A 24,811-nucleotide genomic window follows, 5' to 3' on the forward strand; every position below is an offset into this window, starting at 1 on the left:
CTGAAGTACGGCAGTACTCTTGAGCGAAATCCAGCTTTTTGAACGACCGCTTTGAAGATATGTGAAAAATTGTGGTAAAACACCAAATTTGCCACAAATGAGCTTGAGAAATTGCTTAGTGATTATTGATATAGTACCAAGCGTGATTTTTTCCAAGAAACCCTTAAGTGCAAAAATCCAAAATGGCCGCCACGCAGATCAATTATTGTCATAACTTTGTAAATATTTGTCGCAACAACATAAATGAGGTGTCCTTCTGTATGTTTTCAGACCTAAGGAATCTCATGAGACCAATGTTTACTTCATAAAGTATATGTAAAACCAGATTATATATATATATATATATATATATATATATATATATATATATATATATATATATATATATATATATATATATATATACATACAGACATACAGTGGTGCCCCCAGAATCCGAATTTAATTCGTTCCAAGAGGCTGTTCAGATTCCAAAAAGCTCGGATTCCAAAACTATTTTCCAAATAAGAAATAATGGAAAGTGAATTAATCCATTCCTGGACCCCAAGAAAACCCACTTTCAAGACACTTTCAACTGAAATTACCCATGTTTAAGGTAAAATAAGATGAGTAAATGACCTTTTCTGGTTAATGAATCTCATTCCAAACCTGGGGGATGAGCAGGAGCGTTGTCGCTTCTTCTATCAGGTCTGGAAGCAGCTCCGGCCTATCAGTGGCCATTGGGATCCAAAACGTAAACTGTTCAGCCTGGTGGAGGTATGTAATTAACCATGAAGCAGCAAATGGTGTTTTATATCCCAGTACACTCTGTGGAGACACAAACGTGCCGTTTTCACCGCACAGTTCCACGGGAGAGAATCAAGAGGTGAAGCGATTGGGTGACGCAGCATGACGTCACTACCATGCTCGCGAAAAAAACGTTGAGTTCGTTAAAGCCAATTCATCAGAGGGCTCATTGAATGAGTTCGCTTCACGACGGGTTTTCGCGCTTTTATCGCTTCTTTATTTTTCAGAATCCTACACGGTCGATTTCGGCAGCTCGAACATGGCAGCGAGATCAGACACACGCGTACCGTTCTCATGCTTCGCGATAAGTTCTTTCTTCAACTCAATTGTCGTTCTCACGGACTTCCTCTTATTCCTATTTGCTTCACTGCTCTTCTTGGGTGCCATGGTGAATGCACAAGGGTGATAATTGAAAAAAAAATGCACAAATCAAGGTGAAAACACGAGGTAAAGTCGCGATCCACACACGAAAGATGCTTTCACGAGTACTTCCACCGACAAACTGAATGAACAAAGCGCGAAGATGCGCGTCGAACAGGTGGGGGCGACACGTGAACAAACATGAACGCCACGTTGTGTTCGGTTTTTAGGGCAAAATTTTCTCGAAAAAATTGTTCGGATTCCAATTTGTTCAAACAATGGGGCGTTCGGATTGTGGGGGCACCGCGGTATACATATATATATATATATATATATATATATATATATATATATATATATATATATATATATATATATATATATATATATATATATATATATATATATACATACATATATATATACATACATATATATATATATACATATATATATACATACATATATATATATATACATATATATATATATATATATATATACATACATACATATATATATATATATATATATATATATATATATATATATATATATATATATATATATATATATAAAATATATAAACATATATATATATATATATATATATATATATACACACATATATACATACAGTGGGGAGAACAAGTATTTGATACACTGCCGATTTTGCAGGTTTTCCCACTTACAAAGCACGTAGAGGTATGTAATTTTTATCATAGGTACACTTCAACTGTGAAAGACGGAATCTAAAACAAAAATCCTGAAAATGACGTTGTATGATTTTTAAATAATTAATTTGCATTTTATTGCATGAAATAAGTAATTGATCACCTACCAACCAGAAATAATTCTGGCTCTCACAGACCTGTTAGTTTTGTCTTTAAGAAGCTCTCACATTCTCCACTCATTACCTGTATTAACTGCACCTGTTTGAACTCGTTATCTGCATAAAAGACAGCTGTCCACACTCAATCAATCAGACTCCAACCTCTCCACAATGGGCGAGACCAGAGAGCTGTCTAAAGACATCAGGGACAAAATTGTAGACTTGCACAAGGCTGGGATGGGCTACAGGACAATAGGCAAGCAGCTTGGTGAGAAGGCAACAACTGTTGGTGCAATTATTAGAAAATGGAAGAAGTTCAAGATAACAGTCAATCTCCCTCGGTCTGGGGCTCCATGCAAGATCTCACCTCGTGGAGCCTCAATGATCATGAGAAAGGTGAGGGATCAGCCCAGAACTACACGGCAGGACCTGATCAATGACCTGAAGAGAGCTGGGACCACAGTATCAAAGAAAACCAAAAGTAACACACTACGCCGTCATGGATTAAAATCCTGCAGCGCACGCAAGGTCCCTCTGCTCGAGCCAGCGCATGTCCAGGCCCGTCTGAAGTTTGCCAATGACCATCTGGATGATCCAGAGGAGGAATGGGAGAAGGTCATGTGGTCTTATGAGACCAAAATAGAGCTTTTTGGTTTAAACTCCACTCGCCGTGTTTGGAGGAAGAAGAAGGATGAGTACAACCCCAAGAACACCATCCCAACCGTGAAGCATGGAGGTGGAAACATCATTCTTTGGGGATGCTTTTCTGCAAAGGGGACAGGACGACTGCACCGTATTGAGGGGAGGATGGATGGGGCCATGCATCGCGAGATCTTGGCCAACAACAACCATGAATTCAGTACATCTTCTTGCACTCGTTGTTATTGAGTAAATAATAAGTGAAGTTAAAAAAAATGTGAGATGGTTGTTGGTTTACATAAATTTTATCAAGTAAAACAATGGTTCCATGAGGTTCCTTGTGTCTGAAAACATACAGAAAGACACCGCATTTATGTTGTCGCGACAAATATTTACAAAGTTATAACAATAATTGATCTGCGTGGCGTCCATTTTGGATTTTCACACGCTTGTTACTACATCAAAATTCACTAAGCCTCTCCTCAAACTCGTTTGTGGCTAATTTGGTGTTGTACTACAATTTTTCACATATCTTCACACCGGTCGTCCAAAAAGCTGGTTTTCACTCGTGAGTACTGCCGTACTTCAGCGCCCCCTAAATGGGCCAACTGTACAGAAAGGAAGGTCTGAAATAGATTAATATTGATCTTAATATATTCTCCTTCCATGAATACCTATAAATAGAGATAAAAAGCAAGATTATATATGATTTGGTTGCAAAATTATGAGCAAAATCATGAAAATTGGAAAAAAATTGGTGGCCACATTGGATTTATGCTAATGAAGGGAAGATCAAATATGAAATTTTATTTTGCTAACTATAAGATAATAACCCAAGTTCATAGGCTGCAGTACAAATTTAATCATATATGGCCATTTAATGACCTAAAATAGCAAATATAAGAATATAAAAAAATGTTGAAATTTTCGACGGTGGCCATTTTTAAAATGGCTGCCACATATTGTTCCACCAAATTTATTCACCTATACTTTTAGTACGTCTTTCACAACATGTATATGTACCAAAAAAAAAAAAAACTATTGCGAAACTGTTGCAATTTGTTCTAGGTTGACCCCCTATATCACTCAGATTGCCTGGACTATTCCCCCCACCCCCGACTCACTTTTCATACGCACAAGCATATCAGACACGTCGCTTCGCTAATGGGAATACCAATCTTTGCTACGATGGCTAATCTATGAGATGAGGCAAGAACAAAAAAGGATTTCTGGAAGATCCTGCCTTCCGTCCGGGATAACCAGGATCGCAAGTTGGCGTTTGTGGTTTTGCCACGTGGGCCAGTGCACGCACACACACACACACACACACACACACACACACACACACACACACACACACACACACACACACACACACACACACACACACACACACACACACACACACACACCTATATTTATTCATTTATTTTTGCATCACAAACCTTCCTGGGAGTTTCCTGGATCCACCGTCGTTGGTTTCGTTGAAATCCATTAATCAATTCTCAAGTGAGAGCAGGACAAACATGGTCAGACAGACAGACAGACAGACAGACAGACAGACAGACAGACAGAGAGCTCCTTTTCTAATATGGATATGTAGATGACCTCATGATAGATTATTTATATGAGGAATAAGCATGCATCTAGGTTCCCTGCATTCAGATGGGAACAATAACAGAACAAATTTGAAATTGTAAACCACCCCGAAACAGCCACAACCGCAAACATGGATCAGCAGAGGGAAACAGGAGCCGGGACTTCATGATCAAACTTTATCGCCTCCAATATGAAGGCAAAGTATTGTACTATCAATTTGTGGAAACTCGACATCTGAGGATGTAAATGGCCCCAACCCAATGAGCAGCCCACATTAAAAAAATAAATAAATAAAATACATGATTAAGAACATTATTTGTGAAATTAAGAAAGCCTTTGTCAACAAGTGCAGCATGTGATTTATACCCTCCCCGCACTCACCCCCACCCCAACCAACTATGGGAATGGCAACTTTACATTAGATGTGGCCATCCCAAATGAGTAGAACATTTCCATGCACACCTCGAATACAACCACCAAGTTACAACGCATGTCTTCCCACAATCAATGAAACAAACGTACATACGTTTTAATGCATCCCCTCACATCTACAATGACTATAGTTTTCATTATACTGTAACACATAATTGGCATGTTTCGAATGATTTGTACGACCTCCACGAGTTGGATTTATTTTTCAGCGATAACATCCATTTTCCAAATTATTCTGTCCAGTGCCGCAGAAGTGTGTCAGCACGAATGATAATTCCCCACTTTCACATTAAAGTAAAAACCTAAGTTAGAGGTGACCATCCCAACTTAGTAGAATGTTTCCGTGCACACCCAGAGGACAACCATCACTTTTCCACTTATTTTGTCCAGCGGTTTATGAGTGCATAAAATACACAGCATGTATAGAAATTGGCAGAATAGTTTTCAATTGTACAAGGTTTTCATACATAAGTACTATTTATACGACTGTAAACCACTGAGACGTGCACTGCATACTCCGTTACACGGTACACATTTACATAGAGAATTTACGTCGTCTGCCCCCTCCCGAACCCCCGTGACTGAATTTGCTTTTAATGCCTAAAACATTTCCAGGCACATCCCAAAATTCAACTTCTTCCGTCCAGCAGTTTGGGAGTGCATACAAGTGAAACACACAAACAAACAAACAAACACAAATGCCAAATTATATAGAGTGCGATTATGCAACAACTCCAAATACAACTTTCATGCGATATACATTCTTGTGAACAAATTGGTGATGGAGTGCTCTCACCTGCGGCTTAGCTTGGACGTCAGCTTACTGAAGATGCTTCCTCCAGCTCCACTCCTTCCCCGCGACGCACCTCCCCCACTGCCCCCGCTGCCATCACCCTGCCACACATCGCCGTTGCAGGCACCCGACGAGCGACGCAGCTCTCGTAGTTGCCCACCGTGAAAAGTGCTGCGATTACCGTTGCCACGCGGAAACCGTGCACCACCTGAGCTCTCGCCTGGCGTGCGTGCACCTCCAGGCATGGTGGCACTGAGAGGGTGCGGGCCTGGTGACGGTGTTGAAGCACGTGGTGCAGATGAATCTCCACTGCGTGCAAAGGGGAGATTAGGAGAGGTCGAAACGACTGTGTTGAACGAACCAAAACAGAAACCTACTGGAATGCACCCCCTGCTTTTGATCTCCCAATGGTGGAAGAAAAACACAAAAGAGAACCGGTATAAACAGGACAATTTCCTTTTGAATTTGCTTGCCATACAAAGAGAAACTCATATTAACTATGTATACCAACCTGTTGTCCTTATTGTTGTGCATCGAGGCAGAGCGCTCCGAGGGAGCTTTCTCTCCAAACACATACGTGTTTCTCCGAACAATGCCTCCAGGTAAGTTCACCTGCAGCAGTTGCTCTCCCTACAAAGACATATAAACATGCTATGGGAAGATTTTAAAATACATCTTCTCCCAGCTGCTATTGCTGCACAACTTGTCTGTACTTAATACGAGAAATTCAAGCCAACCCAAGCGTTGCTGCATTTCATGGCTCGCCTCGAGATATTTCGCCATTATGGAGCACGATAGATTTCACCTTTATTCTCAGACTTATGGAAAATCTGTTCAATGACAAAGGGTGTTTTTGGACACGACTGACATGCGACAGACTGGAAGAAGAATAATTGTGTTCAGTTTTTCCTTCTTAGCCGCAAGCCTATTACTCTTAAATATTCCTTTATTCCAAGAAAATTATCCTTGAAAAGCATTATTGAAATTTGTTTCGGTGCAGACGCAAGATAACAGAAAATTAGCAAAATTGCTCGTCCCCAATAACATTTCAAAATTATTAAAGAACCCCCCCCCCCCAAAACAGGGGTATACAAATATCATCAAAGCTGGGGGGGGGGGCATTATGAAAATGCTACTATCACCACTACATGTGCCAGAGGCATGTCCTGCTATGGGGCTGTGGGCATACCGTGCCCCACCAACTTATGCTGAGTAGTCACATGTCTAACACTGTGTGACCACTCCTCATTTTCATAAATGCCAAGGTGAGCCAATGAAAAACGCCAATAATTCACAAGGTTTCGGAAAAGCGATGATAATAAAAAAACCTATACGCCAAGAAAACCTACATAAAACCAAGACGCCAAGGTGAACAATGAACAGCCAAGATCTTGTGAAAAAAGCCAAGGAGTGGTCACACTGACTCTAACACAAGGGGTGCCAGCCACTCTGTCTTCACAATGTGAATGGTTTTCACAATATACTTTGTTACTATCAATTATTTATTCATTGTAAAGAGCGCGTTATAAATTATTCATTCTTCCACCTTTTACAAGATTATATTTACCTTCACGGGCAGGTTAAAAGTGGGCGGAGGTAGGGGGCGGGGAAACGGTGATAAGGTATTAATCTCACTCATTTTTGAAAGTCTGACCCCTCGCACTTCCTATGCTGTTGCAAAATAGCGTTTAAGATTTTCATTCTGACACAACCACACCAAATAAATACTCTTGAAGCCATATTTCTGCCCTCACAATTTAGCCAGGTCAGAACTGCCACGATACGACTGAACTGAACATGTGAGGGCTCGGGTCGGCTGTTTGTACATACACAATTCCAAACCAAGAAACCGAGATGGGCTGAGGCCCGAGGCCATGAGTAAAACGGATATCACAGATTGTATCCTGCATTCCTCCAGAACATCCAACCCAAATGAATGGCCTCCAATTCAAGCGGTCATATCGACTCCAAAACCACCAACAGCCATAAACATAATCTTACCCCAGTGGCTGTCGCTGAACCTTTTTTGCGACGTGTAACCTCAGCAGCAGGTGCAGGACTTGGACCAGGGCTCTGCACAGTGCTGGTAGCTGGCGTGGGTGGTGCTAAATCAGCACCACCTGGTGCCGCCCCATTACGCTTCTCCCACTCACTATCACCACGTTTCGACCCAGGCACCTGTCCAGTGGCTGGCATGACATAGGACATGGTCAGTGAAGACAAATCATTACACAAAATACACAAAAGTACAGTAATTGGATCACCAAGTGATGAATGCCTGAAAGACAGAGAAAGAATCACTACGGGACACGAATCACTTTTTTTTTTAATGACCGAGTTATCAAGAAGCCAAATTAATAATGGTACCAGCGTCGTGACCACGGCGTTGCTGTTTCTGGTTGGTGGAAGCGCTGCGCTGAGGTCGCACTGGGGATGGCAGCAGGCTTGAGCCGTTAGCCACACTGGTACCTGGCCTCAAGCCCTGTGGCACGGCAAGAGAATCACTAGCTGCCCCCTGCTGGTTCAAAAGGAAGACAGCAGGTATTGACACAAAATCGATAAAACATCTGCAACGAGTTTAGTAAAAAGTACTGAAGCAAATTTAGTATGCAAGTTCATGAAAGCAAAACATTAAAAAAAAATGTTAACTCCAACAACAAATACAAAAAAAAGAAGAAACTGATACTCGAGGTCCCCCTGCCTTTTGGGTGACACTGGCACAGAAACACATGCATTTTAACAAGAAACAAGGCAAGAAGAGCCTCACAAATATCAGACACAAGCAGAGATGGTTGCCATAGCAACAGAATTCAAACAATCATGGACATTATCTAATCAGTCTGAGATAAGGCCACGAGGAACCACGAGCCTGTGTGATGAGAAAGCAAAATCTTGAACAGTTTTTGAAATATTGCGTAAACAAGCCAGGTTTCTGAGATGGTTGCCATGACAACATAATTCATCCAATCACCGCTGTGGAATGAATGGCTACACACACACACACACACACACACACACACACACACACACACACACACACACACACACACACACACACACACACACACACACACACACACACACACCCACCCCAATATATAAAGAGTCGTGGCCAAAAATATTGGCACCCTTGCACTTTTTTCAAATAACTCACAATTTTCTTGAAAAATCAGTTGAAATTGACAAAAGCATTTTGTCTCCACAATTCTTCACTTCACTGCTAATATTACAGAACCTTTGTTTTTGATTCAGAACTTAATATGTCCTTTTAAATTAGAAAAATAAAAATGAATGACTGATAAAATTATTGACACCCTCGACTTGATATTTGGTAGCACGGCCTTTGGACAAAATAACTGGAGTCAAGCACTTCCTTTAGCCATGAATGAGCTTCCTACACCTCTCTACTGTCAGTTTGGCCCACTCTTTTTGTGCAAACTGCTCCAGTTCTCCAAGATTTGAAAGGTGCCTTCTCCCAACTGCTGTTTTCAGATCTCCCCCCCTCCCCACCCCACGCTTAGGTGTTCAATGGGATTTAGATCTTGACTCATTGCTGGCCACTTGAGAACAGTCCAGCATTTTGTCTTGAACCATTCCTGGGTGTTTTTGAAGTGTGTTTGGGGTCATTGTCCTACTACAAGATCCATGAACTTCGACGGAGACCCAGCTTTCTGACACGGGGTTGAACATTGCGCTCCAAAATGCCTTGGTAATCTTCTGATTTCATGATGCCGTGCACACATTCAAGGCACCCCAGTGCCAGTTTTTCTGGCGGCCATGTTCAGGGAGGTTGGCTTCAGTGCCATCCATGGGCCTTAAGCTTCCTGAAAACATTGTGTACGGTGGGAATCGGAACATCAAGGTCTCTGGAGATGGATCTGTAGCCTTGAGATTGTCCATGCTTGGCAACAATGTTGTGTCTGACCTCCTCAGACAATTCTCTGTTTTTCTTTCTTTTCAGTCCACACAATGACACAAAACAGCAGAATTACTCCTCTCCTCTATTCAAACTGGTTGAACGAGTGATTTTTATATTGCAGGCACCTGCAACTCACCACAGATGAGTTACGTTCCAAATACAAGGAAATCTAACACAGATGGAGGCCATTCAGCCCATCATGCCTGCACAAAGTAAAGGAGAATCACCTGCTTGAAATCCAATTATTTCTAACAACTTCTAAAAGGTGCCAATAATATTGTCCGAGCCATGTTAGGATTTCTGTGTGGAATTAGGTAAGGTTTAATAATATTTTCAGCTTTTTTTGTTTTGTTCCACTGTAAACCAAAAAAATACATATGCGGATACCAAAAGATTTATTAATTTCAAAAATTTTATGGAAGAAATGGTGCATTATTTTTAAAAAAGTGCAAGGGTGCCAATACGTTTGGCCATGACAGTCATTAACAAGAGACAATCAAAACTACCACTTTATAACTGCTGGCAGTGATGACCGGGTATCAAGATGTCCCGCTTTGATCGGACACCTGACCCTGACCCATGACGTTTATTTAAATTATTATTCATTATTCAATTGAATTTAGAATGAGATTAAAACAAATTCAATTCAAATCAAATGGAAAACCAAATAAGTAGTCCTGCGTTGGAGTAATCAGAAGGAACCTGGACAAGCAAAAAGCAAAGATGAAGTCATCAGGAGGAACCTGGATAGGATTCACATTTCAGCTGCTGCTCTTCCACCCTCAAACCGATCCAGGCACAAACAAGTGAACCTTATTAAGAAAAGAAAAGAAAAAAAAAATTTTTTTTTTAAAGAAAAGAAAAAAAACCCAGACATTAAATAATTCTACCTGCCAAACCATGTGTCCGATTAAGTTGAAATTTTAAAGTTTCCCCTCAGTCTGTTCAGCTGTTCTGGATAAGATGATTTTTTATGTGTTTTAAGGTAAATCCAATATGGCTGCCAAACCATGTGACCGATGATGTCATATTATGAACCTTTTATTTAGGCGGTCATACGTGTAAAGCTTCGCCTTGATCTGTTCAGCCATTTCAGAGATGACGATTTTTATTTTTTTTATTTTTTTAACAATATGGTTGTCGATGACCAATGTCATCAAATTTTTTTCTGTGGGCCATTTTATCCCGAGATGACCCACAAAAATTGTCATACTGATCGAATGTAGCATTCTACGTTTGCAATGACGACATCATAACGAAGGCACCTATGACGTCAGAACAAAAATCAGACCCATTCCCCATGAGTACTTGCTATGTGCTGAGTTTCAACTATTTCCTTGGTGCGGTTTCAGATAGAGTTCCAAAGTTTTTCCGTTTTTCTAACATGGCTGCCACACCACGTGACCTATATCATAATTATCAATAAAGCATTCGACATGAGTAGTCCCACCAAACGGTGAAAATTTCGTTTCAATCCGACAAGCGGTTGCGGAGAAAAACATGAAAGTTCTGTGCGGACAAACAAACAGACAGACAGACAGACAGACAGACCCAAACGCAATACCCTCTCCTTCAGCGAGGGTAATGACATTTACAGAGAAACATTACAGGATAATTCAAGGCTACGTGTGTCGACGACCGACACGTCCAACACATCATGACACGGGGCGCCCACACCAACCCAGAAAGGAACCTCGAGTTCCCCTTAACCTTCAAGAAAAGGCGGATTAATCAAGTGAACAACTACTCTCAGGTCCAAGGTGGACTCAACAGCTTTCTAAAAACCCTGCACCGAAAACCGAAAATGACGTCAGACTACAACGCATTCTTGGAGAAGATATTCATCAGGGGCCATGCCAGCCTGGTACGAGAAGACGAGCTGAATGTCACACCGGGAGCAGTGTGGTGCCTTCTGCATTTTGCCTTTTGCAGCATCCCACGAAACCTAACAGGTTTCTTGTTTTTTGGGGGTTTTTTTCACGCCAGTGCGGAGTTCCATAGGACTTGTTAAAACACGTCACTTCAAAGACCTGACCAGATGAATAGCCTACTGGGCATTCCACTCAGGTTCAGACTGGGTGAAGTCACCATAATGGGAGATATCAAACAAACGTTTCATAACTTCCACGTAAACCCGAAACATCGAGACTTCCTTCGCTACGCTACTTGTGGTTCAAAGACAATGACTCGACAAAGCCCATTATCGAGTCGAGAACGAATGCCCGCCTGCTTGGCAAAATCTCATCACCTGCTGGAGCGACATTCGGCCTGAGAATAGTCCCGGACGAATGCAGAATCACTCATGGCAATGACGTGAGAGAGTTCATCCATCGTGACTTATATGTTGATGATGGGCTCATCTCTTTGCCAGATTCACTCATGGCAATCAGCAGGGACAGTTTAGACACAAAGCTGCTGAACTTCCACAACATTGCCTCTCACAGCAAAGAGATAATGAATGCTCTTCCATATGAGGTGAGAGCAAAATAACTGAAGGGCCTGCACTTCAACCACAAAGAGCTGCGCACACAAAGATCCTTGGGGTTATAAAAGTCCCTCAAACAGGACAACTTCACCTTGCAAGTGAGTTTACAGGACAAACCTTTCTCATGGCAGGGAGTTCTCTCAGTCACAAGCTAATTTTTGACTGGATAGGCCTTGCAGTGCCCGTCATCATTGAGGGCAAAGTTATACTCCATGAACTGATGGCTGAGATGAGAAAGGAACCGTATGTTCCTGGCAACACACGAAACAAGCCACTCCCAGAAACATGCCTCCTCAGATGGATGCGCTGGCGCAACTCACGAAACCATCTCAAGAGCATCAACGTTCAACAACGTTACCAGCCACTAAACTTCGGCCCAGTCAAGTGAAGGGAGGTCCATGTCTTCTCTGATGCCAGTAATCCCGGCATTGTAGCTGTTGCTATCCTTTGGCTATCAACGAGAATGAACAGCCACGTGTGTCCCTTCTACTAGCCAAAGCAAGTCACACCTTCACACGCCATCTCAATACCTCATCCAGAATTGTGCAGTGCAGTGCTTGCAACAGTGTTGGTGCAAACAGTGGAGCAAGAGATTAAATGTCGAGTTACCTTAGACAGCACTCCGCATTACACAGATAGAAAGGTAGTCCTAAGCTACATTTCAAATGAGTCAAAACGCTTCCACATACACATCGCAAATCGAGTTCACAAGATGCACAATGTGTCTACTCCCAGTCAGTGGCATCACATCCCCACAGATGAGAACCCTGGTGACTGTTTCACGCTCAATACAAACCAAAGCCAGCTCAGAACTTTCTGGCTCACAAGGCCGGAGTTTCGTTGGCAGACAGACCCCTCTCCAATACAGATTGTGGAGATATCTGTAAGTCAAGAGTCGTTTCCACTCGACGAAGAAGATCCAGAAGTGTGCAAACAAACCCCGTTCTCCTCCACAAATGTCACCGCCAACCCAAACCGCTTGACCTCCAGAGAAAGTGGAGAACATTCTGGTAGTGAACAGTCTTGCTTATATACCTGGACCTCTCTCAGACAGGCAGTTGCAACATTAATCATAAGGGTAAAGATCTTCAAGTCTAGAAGGGAGGATACTGATGATCTCAGTTAATCAGATAACCAGAATGAGGGTAAACCTTTCAAACAGGCAACAGCAGAACTATCGAGTGCAGAGAAGTCTTTCTCAACATTGTACAAAATAAGTCTTTCTTTGGTGGTGCTGTTCGAGCACGTTCAAGGCGACGATATATTTTGGCATCTGCCTCTGCTGACCCCGCCCCACCACCACCACCACCACCCCCTCCCCCACGTCTCTTCTGCCAGAGGATCCATGCTGCACTGACACACCATGCACGCCTGTCCTTTCTCTCCTCTTCCTATTTATGTACATCTATGCCAGTGGCCCTGAGATTTCTCTTTGTACAATCTAGGTAGTGTAACCGTGGTTGCTCAATGTTGTGTTGCCCCTGGGAAAGCTTACTATAAAACATAGCCTTTAGCAGCCAGTCATCCCACATTCTGACCATGCGACCAGTGCAGGTGAGCTGCTACTTCAGGAGTATAGTTTCAATGCTAGGCATACCAGCCCACCTCAGAACCTCATTGTTTGTCACATGAGCAGACCACTTAATCCTAAGGTTATTGTGCAGAAACAAGAGATAGTCTTCCAACAAACAGCGGGTGTACCTGTTGTAGAGGGTAAATGTCTCAGAGCTGTATAACAGACAGCAAAGGAAAACAGCTCTGTTTTCATACCTTGCATGATGAAGTGAGCTTAATGCTGAGTCTACTTTACAGTTGGTCACACAACCAACCAAAAGCAGCACAGGCCAAACAAATGTGTGTTACCAGCCCCTCATTGAGGCTGCAGTTATTAGAGACAGTGCTGTCAAGATACATAAAGCAGTCGGCAATCGGAAGTGTTTCACCATTCAGCAAAAGGATCAGCCCAATGTATGGCATTCCAGGGGCAGGTTGCTAAAGGAGCTTGGTCTTTCAGATATTTATGGAGCGTCCAAGTGTCACAGGTGTAATGGCAAACTTGTCAAGGATCTTCTGCAGGTCACAAATGGAATGTGAAACCAAGCCAATACCATCAGCATAAAGCAAGACTCATGCACACATATTATGAACTTTTGTCTTCACATTGAGATGTCGGAAGCCTGTATTAAAAAGCTTGCCATGAATGCGCGTTGTTAGATAGACACCTTCTGTAACATCCAAATTGATAACATCCAACACAGCGATCAAGAAGAGGGCAAACAGCATAGGAGCAAGGACACAACCTTGTTTCACGCCATGTGCAATGGTGAACGGAACAGTAGTTTCACAGTCAACGAGAACCTGCCCTTGTATGCCTTCACGGAAACCCGGCAAAGGGGTCACAAACTAGTCTGGGCAGCCATATTTTAAGAAAACACGCCAAAGGCAAGCATGACTAATTGAATCAAATGCCTTGGAAAAATAAATGAAAACTATGTAGAGAGTCATGTTCTGTTCAGCTAACTTTTCCTGAAGTTGTCATAGTGTGAAGATCAATCTATGGTATAACTACCTGCCCGGAATCCACACTGTGATTCAGCTAAGACGTCTTCAACCAGTCTGCAGGAGCTTGAGCATGACCTTGCCAAGGATCTTACCAGCAACTGAGAGTAGAGAGATATCGCGGTAATTGCCGAGGTCCTGACAGTTAACATTTTTATTAAATATGGCAATGATCAAAGCATCCTTAAAGTCTTGTGGAAAAACAGAATACTACTCATATATGTGGAGACCAAAAATTACGTTTACCTCCGCCACCGAAGGTGAAGGAGGTTATTTTTTCACCCGTGTGTCTGTTTGTCTGTGTGCAGGATATCTCAAAAAGTTGAAGCCGGATCCGGATGAAATTTTGTGGACAGGTTGGGTGTGTGACGAGGATGAACTGATTAGATTTTGGTGAAGATCCAGATCCGGATCCGACTACTCGAATTTTTAAAGTGATTCTTCACCATTGAGAGATAGGGCCAAAAACGATATAGTACTGTACAACAGGATAGTTCAAAAATGTAATGGGCCCAATATGTTCTCGTGCATCAGGCATTACGTGGTGGAGGTATGTGCTCCACTGAGTGCCCTTCTGTAGTTCGCCATGCTTTAGTGCTTGCAATTTTCACCTGTCGACAAGGCATAATCCAAGTGATTCGCCACAAAACGTCGCTTGCTGCGGTAGCGGGGTATTACTTTAGTGCTTGCAATTTTCACCTGTCGACATGGCATAATCCAAGTGATTCGCCACAAAACGTCGCTTGCTGGGGAAGTGGGGTATTACTTTAGTGCTTGCAATTTTCACCTGACGACATGGCATAATCCAAGTGATTCGCCACAAAACGTCGCTTGCTACGGTAGCGGGGTATTACTTTAGTGCTTGCAATTTTCACCTGTCGACATGACATAATCCAAGTGATTCGCCACAAAATGTCGCTTGCTGCGGAAGTGGGGTATGACTTCTGCAACATAAAAAAAAAAAGAGTATGAGGAGGAGATATTGAGAGTGAGGGAGTGAGATAAAACATGCGATGTCTCTGTCACAGTCCTGATTTGGGCAGTGCTTTTGTCCCACAGTACTGCATGTAAAAATTGTTTTGAAATGCTGGGCATCATGGGAAATAAATAAATTTAGGTTTTAAAATTATTTTCACTTTGACTTTATTTTAGGACTTTACTTTTTCTGATATTTTCAATCAGTTCTTACGCTGTGTGCAAATATGGCAAGCATTTGTAGTTGTGTTTTGGACGAGAGTCAGAAGCACCGTTTCACTTGTGTGCCTCCTCCCAAAATTTCCTTGGAAGTGGTTTGAAGCACAAGCAAATTGGTTGGCATTGATGATGTTATTGAAGCATCATGGATAAGCAAAGACATTGTAGTTTTATTTTTTTAATTGCTACAAAGTACAGTCCTTAGAGCTTCTTGGTCTCACCCATCCACGATAATCTTTCAGAGCCAGATCATATCTCAAAAAGCTGGCTGTCACCTTAGAATACTGCACAGGATCAAGTCTTCCATCAGCCATCATCAACTTTATAACAGAGTACAACGCCCTTCATGTGAAAGTTTTTTTTTTGGCAATACAATGCCTAAGGCTCGTAAGGGAACTGGCGCGCATGCACGCACACACGACAGCCACTGAGCTTGGGGGAAGTGCCATCACTTGCCAGGATACTCTGGGTACCAGAGACATAACAATGGCACTGCTTTTCTCACCACACTCAGCGGAGCATTTCCTCAGGAGGAGTTTCCTTCTCCCCATGGATGCCAACTGATGGGGATTGTCCATGCTCTATCCTGTTAAATGCTGATCAAGCAAGGAAGCGGCACATACCATTTTAAAAGTCTTTGGTATGACTCGCCCGGGGTTTGAACCGACCACCCAGACTCAGAGCAGATGCTCTAACCATTACACCATGTATGCTGTTATGGAATACAACTGCTCCGCTGTGAACTGGTGCTTCCAATCCTGCCCGACGAGGCTGTAGAATCCATGGCCTGTACCTCAAGGTTTTGGGCCTTGCTGAATCTTACCAGCTCAATTCTCTCCTCCTCCACAATTCACTGTTTAATCTCTGCCCTTCCAGATTGCAAGTAAAAATCATTAACTTGTTCCCCTCCTACAGCCCAAACTTGATACTATTATCAATACATCATAATCTTCTCTCACATGTGTAAACCTCTTCCACAGCTCTGTTGTCTCATATGCTGTCCCCTCCATTACTTCAAGTTTGTTGGCCTCTTGCCTTTGCCATTTCTATGTCTGAGCTTTCCTTCACCCACTGAAATTCTGTTTGCTTTCACCTGCAACTCCTCTTTCTGTTGATTCTTTGTCCCCATTGGCCCCACTCTTTCATGAGCCTTGACGCCTGTATAAAAATATAACGAAAAAAAGAAAATACTTGAAACCTGATACTGAAGCAAACATCAGACGATCAAAATAATTTACGAAGATGCATTACAGGTTTGCGAGATTAGTATAAAGGTGTGTCATAACTGGCGAGGAAACAATTTAACAAATACAACAGAAACATAGCATACCTCATGAGGCTTCATCCCAAGAAGCAGGTAGGTGGCCATGACATGGTCATACTTCATTTTCGAGAGAGATTCATGAATTTCATTGCGAGAGAAACCCATTTTCACCATAGAGTCTGGAATGACAACGAACAAGCGGTGATAAAGAAGGGAAGGAAGAATCCTCATATATACATGAGGTACACAAAAACAAGTGGTACAGCACAAACAAGACATGAAAAAGGAAGTGAGGTCATACGTAGAATGAAAATTTGAAAGTCGTGACAATGATCAAAGACAAATGATAGGAACTTAATGGGTGAATATGCATTGGGTCTGGCTTTAGAAGTGAGGACCCTCGGCAGCCCTCACCCTTTTCGCTCTTCATGAAAAAAATGAGGATGACGAAGAAGAAGACGATAAAGAAAAAAGAAGAGGAAAATCACCAACATTGCAAACAATGAATGCGAAGCATTAAAGTGTGATAATAGTGACCACAATCACCCCAAATCAAGTTTTATTCTAAGCAATACAAACACTTATTCAGTACAACTTGCATTGTCTAATGAAAGACATCACATTGCAAAACTGTGCTTGCCTTTTTATTTCACCTTCAGACGAGACTTCAGTCGATTAATCTTCTCCAGTACAACAGTAGAGTACTGTAGCAACTCACAAACCCATGGCTTTTATAACGGTGACACAGCAACAGGCAAACTTGAATCACATATTATGGTGCGAGTTCCTGAACACCCTGTGCCTCTCCAGCATGCTACCTCACATGTTGGTACTCACCAGATTGTAATGCAAATAAATCTTACTCTTTTTACATGTCCCACCCTCTCCCAGATGTCACACATTCCAAAAGACAGGATAAGATAACTCAACAATAGAAAATAAACCAACTCATTACAGAACACTAAATGTGAGACGGCAATCCTTCAGGAGATGATGGCAGGTGGGGTGGACATATACATCAAGGAAAATGTGGTGCATATGAAATTGGAAGCTGGCAGCAAATAATTCACCATTTATTTTGCAATCAGTATACAGGACGAGTAAGAGTGCAGTGGTTCCACTGAATTGCCTCATCATGGAAGGAATCCAAAGGAACAAGATCCAACTGTCAGGCTGGCATTTTGCAAGCAGTATCGGATCTCGATGCAATCCACCCTATCCTTGAGAAGCGTGGACTTGCATGGCCTGGTGTTGGCTTAACGGTTAAGGTGGCTGCCTTAAGATCTTGGGGTCTTGAGTTCAAGCCCCCGTCCTACCATTGAATTAACACCAGGTGGGTTGACAGCCTGCCATCCTTCCAAGGTCAGAAAAAAGAGGACCAGCTTACTGGTAACAGGGGGCATTGCATCAGCGGCACAGCCACGCCCCCAGTAAATCATACAACCAAGCAGCCGCAGGCTGCTTACGAACAAACAAACAAATAAATAAATAGACTTGCATTATTATTAAGCAGCAACAACAAAAATAACATTTCCCCATTGAAGACCTTAATTACATTGTGAAGTGTATTTAGACTCATAACAGAAAAAAAAGGCTAAATCATGACTACCAGTTGGTCAATACAAACTATATGTATAACAATAATCGATTTCTTATCATTTAATGACCAGAAATGCACACATTCAACAAGGCCCAATAAATTCAGCATTCATCAAGAGTTTTGACAAAAATCAAGCATACAAGTTCAACACAACACAAGCAAAGGCCGAGTAAACTGTATGAAAGGCCATTGTTACAGCAATGGAACATACCAGGCGATTCAATGAATTTTTCTGAAGACAGTGGAAAGTTCAAAGCCCAATTTATCATCGCCCAACTATTCGGTGGATCAGACAAGCGAAGATTTGAATGAACCTTCACAATAACTTACTTTATGGTTTCAGAACCAAAAACACTCTTAAATAAAGGACATCTCATTGCCCACTTGGTGGTAGAGAAAACAACTGTATTGCTGCCTGATGACAAAGTGTAGGTGAACGTGACAAACAATGACAGGAATAAAAAAAACAAATTGCAAGGCCATCTCCCACGGCACTCTCCAGCTGCAAAGCAAGCTGGTGATTTTCTCCTCAGCCCGTCTGACAAGCCATTCGAAGACGTTTAATAATGGGACAGCCAAACACTGCAATTAGGCCTTTTTGTGCTGTTAGATAGTGTGGGGCAGCATTGAGTGTAATGCCAGCTTTCAGACTAACTAGTCATTGACTCTGTTTCAAGGAGAGATTATTGGCCGTGACCCCGTTTCAAACACTCATCCAACAAAACAAAGATATCTGCAGAAAACAGCCTGAATCCTGTTCATTCATTTCATGTGCAATCCATGGCTCCTGGTTGCATCATTTGCTGGGAGTGTGGTTGTGCCACGGATGCCATGCCCCCCGTTCTTCCCAGTAATCTAGTAAACATTTTGCTGACCTTAGAAAGATGACAGGCTGAGTCAACCCACCTGGTGATATCTTTAACTAGAAGGGCACTTGGTGGAGCGCATGACTCCACCACGTAATGCCTGATCCACGAGAACATATCAGGCCCAATACATTTCTGAAATATCATGCAATACAGTACTATATAGTTTTTGGCCCGATCTGTCAACAGTGAAGCTGTTAGCTAGTGAAGCTATGGTGCAAACTTTGAAAATTAAATAATTCCCATATCCAGATCCGGATTCGGATCTTCACCAAAATCGAATCTATTCGTCCCTGTGACACACCCAACCTGTCCACCAAGTTTCGTCCGGATCTGTCTAAAACTTTTTGAGATATCATACTATATATAATTTTTGGTCCGAGCTCGCAATGGTGAAGAATCACATGAAAAAACTTTGAGGAGGATCCAGATCCAGATCTTCATCAACATCGAATCAATTCCTCCTTGTCACACACCCAACGTGTCCACAAAGTTTCATCCGAATCAGTCAACAGCTTTTTGAAATATCATGCTACGTATCATTTTTGGCCAGATCTCTCAATGGTGACAAATCAATTTAAAAATTCGAGTAGTTGGATCCAGATATGGATGTTCACCAAAATCTAATCAGTTCATCCTTATCACACACCCAACCTGCTCACACCTTTTTGAGATATCCTGTAAACAGACAGACAGAAAGGGGTGAAAACATAACCTCATTCACTTTTAGTGGCAGAGGTAATAATAAATGTGTGTGTGTGTCCTCCATAACTCCAAAACCATGAAACCTATCAGCCTGACACCTTGCACACACACATATATATATATATATATATATATATATATATATATATATATATATCCATTATGTTCCACCCCCGCCCCCCCCCAAAAAAAATTCAAATAAATAAATAAATAAGGAGGAAGGACCACTACTGATGACCCGAAACCAAGTACGAGGAAATGAAAATTGAATGTATCATTATGAACGAACCCAATCGAGTTTTAATCACGGCGAGTGCACATGCAGCAAAAGTTACTCACTTATTCTCTTCGGGTCATCAATGTCAAGCAGCGGTTCAACATAAGGCTTCAGTTCATTGTCTTCATATGTAAGATTCATCCACCGGTCCTTCATGATTTGCTAGAAACAGAGTGGTAGCAGGAAGATGAAAGAGAAAAAAAATATGCAGCTGGAAGTCCAATTCACAGTGTGTGACTGCAGTATGTTGTTTGCTGCAAAAAAACCCCCAAAAATCCCTTGTACGACTCAGCTTAATTAATTCAGAACGTCTCCACACGAGTTAAGCCGTAGGGAACATCGCGGGATTTTAACTTCCCGCCGCAACAAGCTCGACATTAGTCGAGCCGTCGATGATACAGTAGCATATCCATAACCAAAACTGTTCAAGAGACATATTTCGCTCTCACTTCATCGTGACAAACCCAAGGCCAGTTACAACTTAAACTGCTAAACCACGCAGCGTTTGAAATGACGCTTGCCAAGTCGATCACATCAAATGTTCAGAGAAGGTCCTTTTATGGCTTCCCTGCCCGAGACATTTATCCATTACCATTATACTCGCCAATGATGGGTGATGGGATGTGATGGCACTTTATTGGATGGGGGGGGGGTGGATAGGGGAGGACCATACAACACCACCATGACAAATATAATAAACTGAGACAACAAAAACGATCCTGTGACAGTGGGGCTTGAAGCACTGCTGACCGGAATGTCATGACATCATCAGGCATGGCAAACACTTTTACAAAAGGGTACTTTCAACTAGGACGAATGGAATAAAAGTTGCAGGTAAATATAGGTGCAGTAAGCAGATTTGTACGACTTAATTATTCCTACCAAGTGTGGTGACTGGGTCAAGCGGTGAGAACAGATAGCCATCTTCACAGAAACAGTCGTAATACATACACAGGGTGTCCGAAAATGGATATACCATAAAGAACGTTCAATAGTTTTGTTGAGATTCGAGATAATGATATAAATTTGATAAGAATACATGTAATAGACTTGTAAGCTTTAGTTTATTTCATATTTTTTAATGGTGTTGTTCAGATATTCTCAGATTATTAATAAACTTCAAATTTGGTGGTGTTCAAATTCTGAGAAAACATTTTGTATCACAGCTCTAAGGATGGATGACAGAATCAACAATATGACATTTAAGTCCTTCAAGGTCTCTTGGTTTGTTGGTGTAGACTTTACTTTTTTTTTTTTTTAAACCCCAGAGATAAAAAAAAATCTTAACTTGTTAAGTCAGGTGAACGAGCAGGCCATTTCACAGGTCCTCAATGGTCTGGTAAAGTTTGATGTTCAAAAAAAACAAAAAACTTTCACAATTCAAGCAAAGTGAGGTGGTGCTCCATCCTGTTGAAATGCATCGATCCTGTCCAAAGAGCTCTTTGTAACAAGACAGGATTTTCTTGGAATTGTGGAATAAAGAACTCTTGTGGCATGTTGAGGTACGAAATGCTGGTGACCCTGTGTTCATAAAATAAATAGGGTCTACATACAGTGCCTTCAGAAAGTATTCGCACCCCGAGACTTATGACATGTTGCGTTTCAGCCTGAATTTAAAAAACTTTCGTCACCGATCTACACAAAATACCCCATAAATGACAAAGTGAAAACATGTTTTTCAGAAATATTGTTACGAATTCGCGCCCGCTGGCGTGCGAACGGCCGCTTTCCACTAATAGTAGCCGCTCGCCCACCGGACGGACAATTCAGTCGTGACCTTCCAGAACAACGCCGGAACCCTGTCATGGGTGGGTCTTCAACCCCACCACGGCCGAGCCAATTTTCTACCCGCGCAAAATAGGGTCAATCGCCGAATATCGATATACCTAAGTACCTGCGCGGGTAACCTACCGGAGACCGTACCTCGGCGCAGGTCGGCTTGGACACGAACCGCTCAAGCGGTCCGTTCCGTTCTGCAGTTATAACCGAGCGGGTATTATCGCCCGACCTAGTCGGATCCGATTCTATTTAACGGGTATTTAAAACCCAACTAATATTCCGAGATGCAATATGGCGTTCCAATGGGGGAATAAGACACGACGAACGGGTTACATTTAGACCAGCACATTTATTTTACACACATGCACGTATGTACAGTCATGCAATCAATGCGGGGGGGGGGGGGGGGACAAGACACGAGCAAGGTAAAAGCACTACAACCGACTATAAGCAATTTATGTACAGAACTTACACAGTTTTACTTCGCAAGACACGGCGCCACAACATGCATTCGGAAGCAAAACCCCAAGAAAAAGACCACCCCCATAGACAGGGGGGGTCAGACTGGGCCCGTGGGCCTTTATGGCGTGAGACTTGGCAGACCGAACGAATCCCACGAGACCGTTGCAGGTTACCTGCACCCTCGTGATGCGATGGTGGGCGAGCTCTCTCCGGCGCTCCTTGCACGAACGCGCAGGTCCGCGCGCGACAGCTGGCAGAGCGGTGCCTCCAGTCCGCGTCCCCTCCGCGACACCCAGACTCTCCACCGACTGCAAGCTCCAACGAGCGGGTCGCTCTACGGACCGATTCTCCAAGACCCAGACGGGCAGAAGACCACGAACCGCCGACTGACACTGACTCTGACCAACGGCCCTGACCTCCGGAAGACCTGACCTCCTCAGCGGCGGCTCCGTGCGCCCTTCTTTTTCCTTGGCGCCCCACCCCTCCCTTTGCGGTGCGCGGGGGGGGGGACATTCCAACAGAGATCGGCTGGATCAGTTGTTGTTTCCCAACCGTCATTCTTGTTTACCAGAGAAATGGGGGCGGGAGTTGCTTTCCAACCGTCGAGCCTGTTTACCAGAGAAATCGGGGTTTGAGTTGTTTTCCAACCCTTTTGTGTTCGTGGAGATGTTGACGGTTGCTGGGGGAGTGGTGAGGATGGCGTGGTTGTTGAGAGGCAGGTGTGGTTGTGGTTGGTCCAAAATAACGATAGGAAAAGAAAAACACTATCTCAAAGAATCACAGCCCTGTGACACGAATAATTCCCATTAAACAACGGTGGGGAAATCTAACTGAACACAGACTTACCGGAATAACTGAACTAAGGACCTTTATGGTGTTCTGCGAATTTCCACAGCCGTAACAATATTAACAAATTAATTAAAAATGAAAAGCTGTAATGTCTTGAGTCAATAAGTAATCAACATCTGCCCCCCCCCCCCGAATTAAATACTTTTTAGAAGCACCTTTGGCAGTGATTACAGCTTCACATCTTCTTTGGTATGTCTATCAGCTTTGCACATCTGTATTTGGGGAATTTCTTCCATTCTTCCTACCAGATTTGCTCAAGCTCTGTCAAGTAGGATGTGAAGCATCAGTGAACAGCAATCTTCAAGTCTTTCCACAGATTCTCAATGGGATTCAAGTCTAAACTTTGGCTGGGATACTCAAGGATTTTCACATTCTTGTTCTGAAACCATTCCAGTGTCACTTTGGTTGTATGCTTGGGGTCAGTGTCCTGTTGGAACATAAATCTTCGCCGCAGTCAAAGGTCGTTTGCATTCTGAAGCAGGTTCTCAAAGAATTGTCTGTATTTGGTTCCATTCATTGTTCCCTGTATCATTACAAGTCTCCCAGTTCCTGCTACTGAAAAGCATCCCCATAGCATGATGCTACCACCACCATGCTTCATAGTAAGGATGGTGCTCGGTTTCTGCCAGACGCAGCTTTATGCATTGAGGCCAACGAGTTTAATTTTCATCTCATCAGACTGCAGAATATTTTGCCTCATGCTCTCAGTCTTTCATGTGCCTTTTTGCAAACTCCAGGTGTGCTGTCATGTACCATTTTCTCAGGAATGGATTCTGTCTGGCCACTCTTCCATAAACCCTAGATTTATGAAGTGTTGCAAAGATCGTTGCCTTTCTGGAAGATTCTCCCATCTCAGCCAATGAACTATGTAGTTCTGTCAGAGTGGTCATTGGGTTCTTGGTCACCTCCCTGACTAAGGTCCTTCTTGCCCGGTTGCTGAGTATTGTCGGACAGCCAGCTCTACGAAGAGTCTGGGTCGTTCCATATTCTTTCCATTTCCTAATGATGGAGCGCACTGTGCTCTTGGGAACTCTTAATACTCCAGAAATGGTTCTATACCCTTCCCCAGATATATGCCTCCTCGCAATTATACCTCAGAGGTCTACAGACAGTTTTGCCTTTATGGTGGAGTTTCTGCTCTGACATGCACTGTAGGCTGTGGGACCTTTTATAGAAAGGTGTGTTTCTTTGTAAATCATGTCCAATCAATTGAATTGGCCACAAGTGGACTCCAATCAAGTTGTCGAAACATCTCAAGGATGATCAAAGGAAATTGGATGCACCTGAGCTCAATTTAGAATGTCATAGCAAACGGGGTTGAATACTTATTGACTCAAGACATTTCGGCTTTTCATTTTCGATTTATAAAAATTTCTAAAAACATGTTTTCACTTTGTCATTATGGGGCATT

At 42.6% G+C, this 24,811-nt stretch overlaps 1 protein-coding gene across 5 annotated transcripts in view; it reads right to left on the reverse strand.

The window, feature by feature from the left end:
* LOC147012259 (MAP/microtubule affinity-regulating kinase 3-like) overlaps nt 1-24,811 on the reverse strand; it is a 185,236-nt gene that overhangs the window by 41,698 nt on the left and 118,727 nt on the right. For 4 of the 5 annotated variants that reach the window (XM_085856141.1, XM_085856143.1, XM_085856140.1 and 1 more), the window contains 6 exons: nt 20,373-20,472; nt 16,929-17,041; nt 7,809-7,959; nt 7,443-7,630; nt 5,953-6,071; nt 5,445-5,750 (listed from right to left, as the gene is read on the reverse strand). In XM_085856141.1, the coding sequence (XP_085712267.1) occupies nt 5,445-5,750; nt 5,953-6,071; nt 7,443-7,630; nt 7,809-7,959; nt 16,929-17,041; nt 20,373-20,472 (977 nt within the window). The remainder of the gene's footprint in view (nt 1-5,444; nt 5,751-5,952; nt 6,072-7,442; nt 7,631-7,808; nt 7,960-16,928; nt 17,042-20,372; nt 20,473-24,811) is intronic. The other variant, XM_085856139.1, reaches the window with a different exon arrangement.

The sequence above is a fragment of the Eptatretus burgeri genome, chromosome 15 (genome assembly GCF_056783735.1).
Source record: "Eptatretus burgeri isolate ZD-2024b chromosome 15, Ebu_testis_v1, whole genome shotgun sequence".
Classification (NCBI taxonomy): domain Eukaryota; kingdom Metazoa; phylum Chordata; class Myxini; order Myxiniformes; family Myxinidae; genus Eptatretus; species Eptatretus burgeri.